The 13,931-nt window shown below is 35.0% G+C and overlaps 2 protein-coding genes across 2 annotated transcripts in view; one reads left to right on the top strand and one right to left on the bottom strand.

The window, feature by feature from the left end:
• Positions 1-7: 7 nt before the first annotated feature.
• On the bottom strand, positions 8-2,194 carry LOC144843482 (E3 ubiquitin-protein ligase TRIM45-like). Its single transcript, XM_078700268.1, has one exon. It carries the CDS (start codon positions 2,192-2,194, stop codon positions 8-10), a length of 2,187 nt encoding a protein of 728 aa, XP_078556394.1.
• Positions 2,195-4,741: 2,547 nt separating this feature from the next.
• LOC144841878 (protocadherin Fat 4-like) overlaps positions 4,742-13,931 on the top strand; it is a 61,491-nt gene continuing 52,301 nt past the window's right edge. The window contains exon 1 of the mRNA XM_078698155.1: positions 4,742-10,246. Coding sequence (XP_078554281.1) covers positions 5,069-10,246 — 5,178 coding nt within the window. The 5' untranslated portion in view covers positions 4,742-5,068. The remainder of the gene's footprint in view (positions 10,247-13,931) is intronic.

Genomic DNA, 13,931 nt, shown 5'->3' with positions numbered 1-13,931 from the left:
AATTGATCTAGTAGTTGTAAACACATATACTGGCATTTCGTTTGTCTGCAGCGATAACCTGACGTTTCTTGCATATTATGCTCCCCGGGCAATACAACATATGCTTAGCATCATCAATTCGTTTGATGAACACTCCGTCTTTGCTGAAGAGTTGTAACCGATGCAAAGACCCAATAACAACGTTGTCTTGTTCGTCAACAGCTACCGAATACGGCGAATATACCTTACCGTCAGTGTCCTCACCCTTATCAACAAATACTTTAATAAAAACACCGGATTTATCAAACATGACCACTTGGTTCTTCCAGTAAGAACACACCAGTAAGTGGTCGTCTTGAGTGACCGCCACTCCTTTAGGAAACTTCAGAACGTCAGAAGGAGATCCGGATGGAATCTTTGCAAGAAGTTGTCCTGATAAAGACACTCTTAACACACAGTTTTTATCGTTATCAGGAATATATATCTCATTGTCCTTAACTGCCATCATGCCTTGAACGCGTCCAAGTTTAATGCCGTTGAATTCTCTGATAAACGTGCCGTCGTGTTTGCAGACTATAATGCGTCCTTCGTGCGAGGTGATGTCGTGACATGCGCAGATAATCTCTCCCGGGTTCCCTCCGCACAAGCTAAGCACTTTCGATCCTCCAATGTATCTCATGTCAATTAGTTCAATTCCATTTTTGCTGAGTTTTGCAATGTTTCTATTCCTGCTGAAACAAGCAAAAATCGCTTTATCGATTACATTTATATTGTGGAGTTCACCTTGGTTGCAATAATCTTTCAAACAAGTAGCACTTTGAAATCCGCTTTCAACAACATTCACTTTCATAGGCGATCCACCAACAATCTGTGATCCAATCAAAATAGTTAATTTCCATTTGCCGGGGACATCGCATGAACTACCAGAAATGGCGTAAGTCCCGTTTTCGTTATCAACGACTTCAAGATTGATGTCATCACCTGATGGCGACGTCATCTTCGACGTTATATTAATAGCATTGTCATAACATTCTTCTCCGTGTGTTTCTTTTGTTGTCAATGTGAACGATACATTTTCATCAGAAAGAACACGAGAGTTTGTTATGTCGATTGTTGATAAGTCTGGTGATATGTGTTTGATTTTTCCAACATGGCCACTCTGTAGTTCCTCTCGAAATGTGTTTACTGGAAAGAACTTCCACGCCGCATCATCCACGGGTTGTACATCCATTTTGAAGTTAAGAAGAACATCTACTTGACTCGATATCATGTTTGCATTCATCAGCGCAAGTGTTACATTTGGACTTTTTACCAGATTTTGTGTCAACTCACGAGTTGATTGTAACTGGATTATGATTGAATCAACTTCTCTCAATTGATGGTTTGTCCTGTTAATGTCTCCATCAAAGATTTCATCGAGTTCCTTAATATTTTCTGCTTTCTGTGCATCGAGCAATTGTTGTATCGCATCAAAATGCTCTTGAATGGCGGCGTGACAGTTTTCTTTATTCTGTAGAAGCGATGTCTTTACGAGTTTCAATTTGTCTTCGGTTTGTCGTAACTTAGCCTCTTTCCCCTCGGATTCGATGAGCTTCTGTGACGCGTTCGTGACGAACTCTTTAAACACTTGACTGCCATCTTTGATGACGTGTTCCTGATCTTTGTGCTGAACATGCGCACATTCAATACAAATTGACACCTGACATTTCTCGCAGTAAAGCTTCAAATTCACTTTGTGTTCTTTACAAAAGAGGATTTTATGCGCGAGTTGTTTCTCTGCCCCAAGGTCTTTATATTCTTGTAAGGTTATCACAGTGTGCATGTTCGTTTTCTTAGCGTGTTTGTGAATCGCAACGCACGCTTCACAGTAAAAATAATCACAATTTGTACAATAATCTGTAGCTTCACTCGGGCAATTCGAACAAAGCTGAGGTTCTGTTTTTTCCATCCCTGTCATGTGATCAACTAACCCACGCATTACTCCATTGGTTGGAAACTTCTGGATGCCTCCCTCCGGGATGTCATGTGGAGCGTGGCAGGTCGGACACTCCAGAACGCCATCATTCTTCTTTACCCAGTTCTTAAGACATTTTAGACAAAATGTGTGAAGACAGGTTAAGAATTTTGGTTTATTGAAATGTTTGTTGCAAAGACAACATTTTAGTGCGTTCATGCTGATTCCAGCGAACGTTTCTGGTTCTTCATCCGATGACATTTTAAAGATTTCTGGAGATTAAAAAATCAAAAAAACTCATCACTTTAAAACATTGAATAACCTGTTTGCAAACTATGACGTAACCATACACTCTAATGACGTACAATTAACATTCACTATAATTTTTTTTTATATTAGTCAATACAGTAGAACCCTATTAAAGGGACACGTCCAGCACCCCAAAAGGGTCTCCTTATCGGAGTTTCTAAGGTGTTGGCCGTAAATGTTAAAAGCATATATTCTTCCTCATTCGTTTCAAGGTAAAGTCTCCCCTTCTTATATGTGTCCGAAAACGGGTACTACTGAATAATAAAATTGAGAATAACAATTATAATATAGGCCTATTTTTGATAGGCCTACATTAAACATGACATCACATGGCCTACTTACCTTCTTGGTACGAATTGTCTTTAGAAGATGATGGTTTAACTACAGTTTATAGGCCAAATACCACCTAAGCATCAATATCACCTTTTAAGCTGGTTGAAGAAGAGTTGTGCGATTGCAGGTTTGAATACGAATGAACATTCGTCTGTTAGGCCTAAATATTTGACTTTCGTCGGTTGCTAAGAATAGTCGATGAATATTTACAAGGCTGCATTATATAAAGAATTGGATCTATAACACATTGATTAGACCATGTATATTATTTATAGATTTTTCTCCTTGACTGAAGTAACACTAATAAAGATATTAATATCATTCACACACTTTAACACGAGACAAACTTGAGTAACCCTCCACTCTTCCTCTGCCTAAATATCTTATTCAGGGTGATCTCTGCAAAGTGAGGAGAACAATTGAAAACATCCCCAACAACGAATTAATATTGGAATCAAATTATAGGCCTACAGAATAAATAGTAATTGATTGCAATTGTTTAAGCATACAAAGATTACATTCAAATTGAAAAAAAATAGTAAGTAGGCCTACGCCTTCGATTAGAAATGAAATTATATCCATTATATTAAAAGGAAAGCTTGGAAATGCCAGGAGGATTAAATATCATTATTTAATATAGATTCAGTTCGGTAAAATCAATGTGATAATATTTCGCCTTTTTGCGTTTAATCATCTGTGCTAATAACTAGTATAGATTTTATTAATTTTTGTATAAGAGAGAATGTTGGATACGTTTATGACTTAAAAGGCATCCGCGTATACACCTGTATTGAATTATTGAGTAAGTTTCCAAGGACGTGAGTTAAAAAGTATTTCATTTAAAGATGTATTGTCCCTTGAAACACAAAAAAATGAAGGTCAGAATATTCTAAATTTAAATTGGCCATATCAAAGTAATGTTAAAGTTATTCACTTTAAGTCGAAAATTCGAGCCAAAAACAACAATTTTACGTAATTAACAGCTAAATTAACTTGATTACATTTCTTCTGGAAAATCATCGCGAACGAAAGTAAACAAAGATTTCAAACCATGATTATACATTATGCATGATGCTAATTAGGATTGTTTACAACTCGTCATGGTTGAGAAGGTGTTTTCACACAGGTCGCGAGGAAGTTTTATGATTATGCATACAGAGTAGCCAAATAAGCGCGTTGCATTATGAGATATGTTTTGATCGAAAACTTTGACTGGAAGTCAAAGTTATTTTTTGAACCAAAAAACGTCTGTATTTCAGTTAAATGATTTTTTTTTCGACTAATTTTTGGTGAAAGTTAATAACTATTATGATACTTCAAAATGACCCACTTTTTTTCAAAATCTTTTATTTTTTATTTTTTTGGAATTTGACAAAGGGACAATACATCTTTAAAATATTGCACAACTAATATTGACTAGGCTGTTTAAGAGCGTTAACTTGATTAGATAGTTTGCCGCCCTCTATTATTTTCAGGCGCAAACTTTTCGTGGTACAGAATAGAATGGCACAAAATTATAATTCTCATCTTTGTTCTCTGTTTATTTTAATGGCGTAGGTAATTTTGTGTTTTTTTTTTTAAAGTTTTAGTTAGTGTTTGCTTTAAAATATGGACGTTTGATCATAAAAATAAATTAGCTAACAGTAAGTACCGTAGAAGCCTAACTAATATATGGTAAACGTCTGCATTCAGTTACAATTAGTTTCGAACATAAAAATCAGATAAAATGAAATTGTGTAAAAACGGTAGCTATAGGTTTTAAGTGTAGAATTTAAAAAAAGCAAAGATAGTTATTTTAGAAATTTAATAATGTAGAAATCTATCTATTTTCTGCTGCTTGTCCTGTGTGAGTACTGCGCCCTCTAAGCTTAGTTTAAAAATAATCTGCTCTTAAAATTCTGGTTCAATATTTAGTTACTATTTATATATGCTTTTATAAAAAAAATTCATCAATTTGAGGCTTTACATTTTTATTCTGTACAATACAAACAGAGTTTTCAATGGAATATGTTAATCATCTATAGAATTTGTCGTCATCTAAGCTCCTCCCCCTCCACCAATGAAGCGTGCTTATTCGGTGCAAGTCGTTTGAGTCGCTTGGGCTCTACTTCGCCGGTGTGTTAGTATTGACTAACAAGTTGAGCAGACGACAACAAGCCTTTTGCTAACCGGTACACTTACGTTAGGATTTATTATTTTCTAATCAACGCAGCTACAAATAAATAAGTGCATTTGATTAAGATAAACTAATGGATACATATTCAGATGCAAGACTACTTTTTGGAATTGTATAGTATGTTTGCTGTATTTTTTTCAGCTAGGCATTCGTCAGCGGTCCTGTAGTCGGTAGTCATGAAAGGATTGTGTTGACATAATAATAGCGATGGTTTGGGCGATGAAGCAACGCTTTTGATTATTGACCTAAAGTTTCGGCCTACGTTTGGCGGCTACCTTTTGGAAGCTAATGTACTAGACTGACTATCTATATTAAGAATGGCAAGAGGAACTTGTTTGTTTAAGCTTTCTACAGCAACGATGAAGACTTTGTGGACTTGTTCGCCTCATTGGAGGCCTCAATTTTGTATTTTATATTTACTGTTTGCGTTTGTTTTTACACAAGAAATAGATCCACGGGCATCCGATTATGCAACGTTTACCGTTTTGGAAGGTTTGCCTGCTAGAACTGAAATTGGTACAATACCAATAAAAGATGGCTTTACCTATTCATTTAGTGAACCATCTCCATATTTTGAAATAGACAGTGAATCAGGTACTATAAGTACAAGTACTGTGATAGATAGAGACATTTTATCATCTGATGTTTTTAATTTAGTTGTACTATCAAGTTCGCCACCTTATCCAATTGAAGTAAGAATAACCGTATTAGATATTAACGACAATGAGCCAAAATTTCCACAAACTGTCGTTGATATTTCATTCACGGAATCTGCGAGTGTTGGAACACAAATCATTTTAGATACCGCAACAGACCTCGATAAAAACGAGAACGACGTCACATCAAATTATGAGATCGTTGGCGGTAATGGTATTGGCGTTTTTGGATTAGTGATCACAGCGAATCCAGATGGTGATATGACATTTCTATATTTAAAACTTATTAATGAATTAGATCGAGAGATGCAGGATTCTTACCAACTCAATATTTCTGCACAGGATGGAGGAATCCCAACTAGGTATGGATATATGCTGCTAAATATTACCATCCGTGATGCCAACGATAATACACCAGTATTTGAAAATAGTGATTACTCCGTAAGGATAAATGAATCAGCATCTGTTGGCACAGTTGTTATTCAAGTTCTTGCCACAGATGCTGATATTGGATCTAACGCTGCAATCACATACTCCTTGAAAAATTCTGACGGAACATTTACGATTCATCCAAACACAGGATTTATAAGTTTGTTAGAAGAGGTAAACTATGATGGTTCTTCGTATACTTTGACAGTAGAAGCTCAGGATAATGGTACTCCACAGTTAGTTGGACGTGCGTATGTCAGTATTCAAGTACTCGATCAGAATAACCATGCCCCCCGTGTGGGCTTTAGCTTTCCTGTGGAAGGACAAGACTACTTAACAGTTGAGGAAGGAGAGGCGGTTGGAAAAACTGTTACTATTGCAACAGTTACTGATGATGATACTGGTTTTATTGATGGAACAGCTAGCTTGTCTATTCAATCTGGAAACGAACTTGGCCATTTTAAACTGACAGTCTTGGCACTAAGTGAGTCTTTGTCGATTTTCAAACTGGCTGTAAGTGGACCAATTGACAGAGAACAGAATGCACGATACAATATCACCTTCTATGCATTTGATTTTGCGTCTCCACCACGTACCTCTGTTGTTAGTTTGACCATCATTGTAGAGGACCAGAATGATCATCCGCCAGAGTTTCAGAATCCATTTTATTCAGCCAATCTCAGTGAAAGTGTTAAAATTGGAAGCTTTGTTCAAAGTGTCACAGCTACGGACGAAGATTCCGGTAACAACGCAAACATCATGTACGCTATTATTGGCGGTAATGAACTAGACTGGTTCGAAATTGATCAGGACTCTGGTTTGATTGTCACAAAAAAGATAATTGACCGTGAAACTACAAGTGAAGTTACTCTAAATGTATCAGCTTCAGATCAAGGTATTGTTGTATTCACAACTAGTGTTCAACTAACTATAACAATCTTTGATGAAAATGATGAAGTTCCAACATTTACTGAAAACATCTATAATGCTTCGGTACCAGAGAACTCTAACACGAATTATCAGCTGATCAGCATTTTGGCAACTGATAATGATGAAGGTGAGAAAGGTATGGTAACTTATGCATTTTCCCAAGAAACTTTGAGGCGCTTCCCAGGCATTTTTCATGTTGATTCTGACACTGGATCTATCTCTACTTTGACCAGCCTTGATCGTGAAACTGTAGACCAATACCAACTAGAGGTTATTGCACAGGATCATGGGAGTCCATCCTTATCATCAATGGCAATTGTAATTGTCGATGTTGAAGATGAAAATGATAACAACCCAGTTTTTTATCCTGAAAACTACTTTGCAGATATTTTGGAAAATAAACCGGCTGGTACTTCTGTTGTTCAAGTTACAGCTTCTGATTCTGATGAAAATGAACAAATTCAGTATTCTATAACTGAAAGCGATTCAAATGGCAAGTTTGAAATCCACCCTACTACAGGTTGGATTACAACCACTGAACCACTTGACAGAGAAATGAAGTCATCTTATAGATTAACAGTTACAGCATCCGATGATGGAAATAGACTTACTGATAATCCAGCAATCGTACAGATTTCTATTGTTGATGAGAGAGATAGTCCACCAATTTTTAGCCCAGCAGATTACAACTTTGTAAGATTTGAGAACGTAGCTATTGGTTCCTCTATTGGAACTGTACAAGCAACATCACAAGATCTTAATACTGATATCACTTATACAATTTTCTCTGGTGACCCAAATGGAGTCTTTGAGATTAATGAGGAATCTGGTGAAATTTACAACATGAAAGATATTGACCGAGAAACACAATCGTTTTACGAACTTTCTGTATTTGCTAATGGCGGACCAATGATTGGTCGAACAACAGTGAATATCACAATACTTGATTTAAATGACAATCCACCTGTATTTTCTCGTCTTACTGACTCCACAAATGTTGTTGAAAACTGGGAAGTAGGTCACGAGGTATATCAAGCACAAGCTGTAGATGCTGATGTGGGACCGAATGCGTTAATCGCTTACGAACTTGTACGAAATCCATACTCAACATTTGCCATTGATTCGGACACTGGACTTGTAACTCTTCGAAAGACCTTACAGAATTCTGAAACTACAGAATTTCTTATACAAATACTTGCAACTGACTTTGGCACACCACACCTATCTTCAAGCCTCAATGTCAGTATTTCTATTCGTGATGTTAACAACCATGCTCCAGTTTTCCCAACTTCCTTATTTGGACATTCAATCTCCGAATCTATACCAGTTAATACAAGGTTTATATCCATATCAGCTACTGATGGGGATGAAGGAGAGAATGGACAAATTACATATGTGATTTCAGATGGTAATATTGATGATAAGTTTGGAATTTTTCCTGATGGTACTGTGTATGTGAAATCATATCTAGATAGAGAGCAGACGGAAAGATACAGCCTTACTATTTATGCATTTGATGGTGGTGTTCCTCAGAAAAGCAGTGAAGCCACTCTGACAGTCCAAATTCTTGATGAAAATGATAATAGACCTTTGTTTGACAATACAACTTATTCATTCTACCTTGAGGAAAATCTGCCAGTTGGACATTTTGTTGGGCAGGTGAACTCAGAAGATCGTGATATTGGACTTAACGGTGATATCACCTACAGTTTCATGAGTAACCAAACTGAATTTGAACTTAATCCAGTTAGCGGAGTAATCAGCAGTAAATTGATGTTTGATCGTGAGACTTTTTATGAAAGAACCCAGAGCAACCAGATAACCTTTGACATCATTGCTACTGATGCTGGAGAACTTTCACTACAGGATCAAACATCTGTAATTGTAAACGTTGTTGACATCAATGATAACGATCCTGTGTTTTCGCTTTCAACTTACGAGGTGTCGATTTCTGAGTCGGAACCAAACGGTACATCAGTAGTTCGAATTAGTGCTTCTGACGCCGACTTTGCTGATAACTCATATCTCACATACACGATCATCTCAGGAAATGATCAGAAAATTTTCTCTATTAACCATGTTTCAGGTCAGATTATTTTAAATGGTGGATTAGATCGTGAAACTACAGAAGATTATACTTTAGCTGTTGAAGCCCATGACGCAGCCTCTCCTTCAAAAAGTGCATCAGCAACAGTCATTATATCTGTCTTGGACGGCAATGATAACAGCCCAATTTTTACAACATCTATGCTAGAAGTTGAAGTCGTTGAAAGTTTTCCAATTGGTCAGACTATCATTTCTGTAATGGCTACCGATGTTGACATTGGAATAAACAGCATCATTACTTACCAAATCACAAGTGGAAATCATTACAATATTTTTACTATAGAACCAAGTTTTGGGGGTGTCATTTTATTAAAAAAGTTAGACTTTGAAACACAATCAGTTTACGAATTGAACATTACTGCTAATGATGGCGGGTCATCTCCCAATGAAAATACCATAACTTTGACTATCCACGTACGAGATGATAACGACAACCCACCTGTATTTGCGTCAAATGCTATTGTGTATTCTGTTGCCGAAAATGTGGACATTAACACAGAATTATTACCTGTTATTGCTACTGACCCAGATTCTGGTATTAATGGGGATGTTTTATATTCTGTTATCGGGCAAAATCCAGAAGGAAACAGCTTTGGGATACACGAAACAAGTGGTATGCTATATACAGCTGGAGTGATAGACCGAGAAGCACTTTTAGAGCACAATGGTTTGTTCCAGGTCACAGTTCAAGCTACAGATCAAGCACAGCCAGTAACCAACAGACGTTCAGCAACAAAGAATGTTACAATCATTGTCACTGATGTTAATGACAACCATCCAGAGTTCTTATCGCAAAATGCTGCCATGATTTCTGAAATGGCATCTGTGGGCTCTACCGTCACAACTATCGTTGCTGATGACAAGGACGAGGGCTTGAATGGTGTGGTGTCATACACAATTAGCGCCAATGATTACTTTATTGTGGATCCAGTGTCTGGTGTTATTACTCTACAGCACAGTCTTGACCTTTCAACCCAAAAATATGTACTTTTGGTTACAGCTAAAGATAATGGTACTAGCCCCCTAATTAATCAAACTTTATTAACCATCTTTATTGGAGATAATGATAACTCTGGTCCAGTTTTTACATCAAACTCTTACGTTGCTGACATCGCAGAGAATGCAGTGGATTCTACAGTCGTTTTAACAGTGACTGCAATGTACTTAGACGCTAGATCTGCTAATATACAGTACTTTATCACGGAAGTAACTGCAGCAACTACTGCTCGCGAAAGAGATTTTGAGATTTCTTATCTGAGTGGTATTATTCGTACGGCAGCACCATTGGATCATGAGGATGGGAATGGTGTTTACACTTTGACTGTATATGCTGTGGATGTTGATGGATCTGAACCTCGCACAAGAAACACTCAGGTGAGTCTCTTCATTCATGTTACAGTAGTTTAAGTAATGAACTTAAATATCTTAAAGCTCTGTCTACAATATCAAACTGTATGTGACATCAAAATGTGGACATGATGATGTCATATCATTACCATCTTTGGGCATCACTACCATATTTGGGCACATCACACTTTTTTTGTCAAACTACTGTAGTTTGATAGTGTAGACAGAGCTTTACATAGATAAGTATGAAATAGTGCATTTCCTAAAGCACAGCAATATACAATTGACAATCAGGCCAGTCAGTATTGCCATACAAAAGTAAGATCATCCGATGTACAATAACATAAATTTAACTACTTTTACTTTTTTTTATAACAAATTAAAATAACTGTACTTTTTGCCATATGTAGGTTAATGTGTTACCATACCATTAACCGCATGTACTTTTAGTATGTTGCACTTGTCATATCACATGCACATATCATTTATTCTCAAAGAAAAAAAGACAAAATAGATACAGAGTACTGTACTTTATTGTTGAATAAGCCACATTGTCGAATAAGTCACAAAACAATCTTTATACCAAAGACAATACTTTAAACATAGTACATTAACTTGTAACCTATAAAAATCTTAACACACACATCTTTTTTTGTTTCATTATGTGTCATTATTTGAACACTTCTTTTAGCAGGTATACAGTAATATTTAGGATTATGTTAAAGTAATTGGTTTTACAAATATCTCCAATTCTAAATTTGAATTTAATTTCAAATTGAATAAGTTTGGCGAACCAAAAAGGGTTAAACACTATACATGATCTTTCAAAAGTTATTTTATATTATCTCTGAAAGGTTATTCATCATAGTTCAGTCTTCAGGTTTTGTCTGCTTTCCTTTAAATTGTGTTTCTTTTAACCCTGTAAATAAAACTCTAAAATATTGTTGTATTTTATAGCCCCATTAAAAGATTTAATCAATCTTAGACAATTAACTATAATCATTGTTATCAGTACATTGCGTGAGAGGTCTACAAAATTATGCTTTTCATTGGAGTTGTTGAATATGAACTCTTATATTTTAGTTAGTAGTTGTATAGTATTGTAATACAATATGTATTTGAACTCTGTACATTAATATTCACAAAAAAAAATGTAAAAAATTCTACAGTACAGTGAACCACAAATTATTCAACAAAGTTCAAATACTGTACGGTACAAGTATATGAAGACTAATTTTTAAATGCTAGTAAATAAATAAAAAGTTAAATAAAAATTTAAAAATTACAGAAAAAATATTAAGCTTTCCCTACAATTTTTTTATTAAGAATTGTGGTAAAATTCACCATTACATTTATCATTCCCCAGAGCAAAATGCATTGTACAAATTGAATATAATATAAGTCTGAATAGTACTGTACAAGGAATATGTGTACAACAACAAAGAAAGACCTAAATTTCTCGCATTAGCTGGGAGCGTCGTAGTCAGAACCATTTAGCGTATTCGTACCCAATGATGTGGAATGATAGATAAATTCTTCTAACAATCCGTAGAAATAACACATTTATTGATTATCCTTTTTATAAAATTTGTCCCAGAAAAACTGGAGTAGAAACCATTGTATATTCTGTAATTTGATCCCCTTTACTTTATTAGGCAATTGTGTATTTTTGTTTTGATTGTCACTATTTTTGTATGACAAAGAATAATATTTTTCTTGTGACTAAAATCAGTAATTGAGACAGCCTCTACAGATGTTTGTATTTCATAATGTACATAGTTAGTAATAACATTACAGACCTGGTAGTGGTACAGTAAAGCACATTCTTAAGGACAATAAACATTGTTTCTTGTACCAGTACCTGTCTTCCTGTATCTTATTTTAAGTTTTAGTCACAACTTTGATAATGAAGTTTCATACTGTACCAAGACCTTTACTGTAAATTTGGATTACTTTGTATATTCTTGTGGCTGTTTTGTTGCGCTGTGTTGTTTCTTATGATCTTTAATGCATGTGTAATACAGTAGAAATTTAATGATAGCAATTTGTAAATGTTTTAGGCTTACAGTACAGTCTAGTGTGAGTACATTAATAAGTAAGTTCCCACGTTAACGTTCTTATTTAATTGGTTATTTACATCTAAACAAATGCAAACTTAGACACCAGCTGTATTACCTATAAAGGTGTTCACAGGTAATAGCAAGCCTTTACCCACCTAACCTACCAGGTGTTGCTTCAGTGCCCATCCGAGCTCAAAATTATAAAATCACACGCTTCTTTTCAACCCCAAAACAAACTTCTGGAAGTTTTCTTTCGAAATCTCCCAAAAAGAGAATTTCTATTCTTCGTGTGCGTTCAGTTTTAAAGAATTGTCTGCCATGCCACGCGAGTGTTACTGCTTAATCACTTCACGTGAATTGTTACAACACCTCGCAAGATTGTCGCAGCTGCGATTTGTTTGGGTATTAAACAGTAAAAGTTATGTCTTAAGAACAGATTAAAAACTGTTTAATTAGTACTGTACAATATTGTATAAATGTTGTTACAGTATTTATTATTTTTCTGCTACATTAATCTAATATTAAGCCTCTTTACTTTAACAATCACTTACAATGAAAACTGTTAAACAATTGCCTATTCACGGCTCTATAAAATCTGTTAATATTACATCAATTAATGAATGAATAATGAAACATTGTTTATGATTCCAATTACAGTAATTTTTTTTTAAGTGCGTAACTTAACTCCACAATGACCACAAATAGATAAATTTTAAGTATTTGGTATTTATTTTCCCATTTTGGTTTGAGTAGCATATTATTATTTATAGATTATAAAGTATGCAGTAGCTTTTACACTATAAACTTAGTATATTGATATCAATTATCAGAGATTAAATGTCTGAGCAAAGTGCAATATTAGCCTAGTACTCCAGAGATAAAACTATACACTGTGAACATGATAAGGCTGTACATTTGACACAAACATCGGCTTTTAAATACATATTCCGCCATTGTCCCAGTAACACTGCTTGTTATTGAATAAATGATGACGGCTATTTAATTTTACAAGTGATCCAGAAATCGCGGCTCATTCTTTGGATACGGCATCCTTTGTCGGACTCGTCAATATCACTTTTCGGTTTATTGTTGTAATATTGACGAGCGAATTATTGTAAAGTGAGAAGTTGCCACCTAATGTCTGTTTTATTACTGTTATTGAAAGCTGACTGTCTGAATCATGTTAAAATAACAATTATTACAAGTATCGCCCATTCCTATTATTGCAAGAAGAATATTCATTAAATACATATCAATTAATTATGATTTTTAAAAATGAATTTGTTAAATAATTCAATATAATTTTTTATGGCAAAACAGCTATTCAAGTACAGAGACGATAATTATACTAAAAACAAACAAAATGAATATGTTCTTTTAAGGAATGAAATATTTTAATCTTGTAATTATGGTTTTTATTGAATAATTTCAAAATTAAATATATTTTATTGATCAACCGAAAATGTTTTATATGCACGGCATTTTTACGCTTCCGTGATACCACTGTCTTTAAGTCAACAGGCACTCGGCTTAAGCTAGAGACTTAGGTAGAAATCCATAAGAATATTAAATATTTCCTATTTTAATACTTGAGGTATTTGGAATATTTTAATATAAAATATTTATTTGATAACTCCCTTATGGAATGCTTT

This window comes from Antedon bifida, chromosome 5, assembly GCF_963402885.1.
Source record: "Antedon bifida chromosome 5, ecAntBifi1.1, whole genome shotgun sequence".
NCBI lineage: Eukaryota > Metazoa > Echinodermata > Crinoidea > Comatulida > Antedonidae > Antedon > Antedon bifida.
The sequence above is the reverse complement of the archived record's forward strand: the minus strand, read 5'-3'. Positions and strand labels throughout refer to the sequence as shown.

Excerpts from the sequence above, each read along its gene's own strand:
- LOC144843482 (XM_078700268.1), bottom strand. The coding sequence starts at position 2,194 with ATGTCATCGGATGAAGAACCAGAAACGTTCGCTGGAATCAGCATGAAC.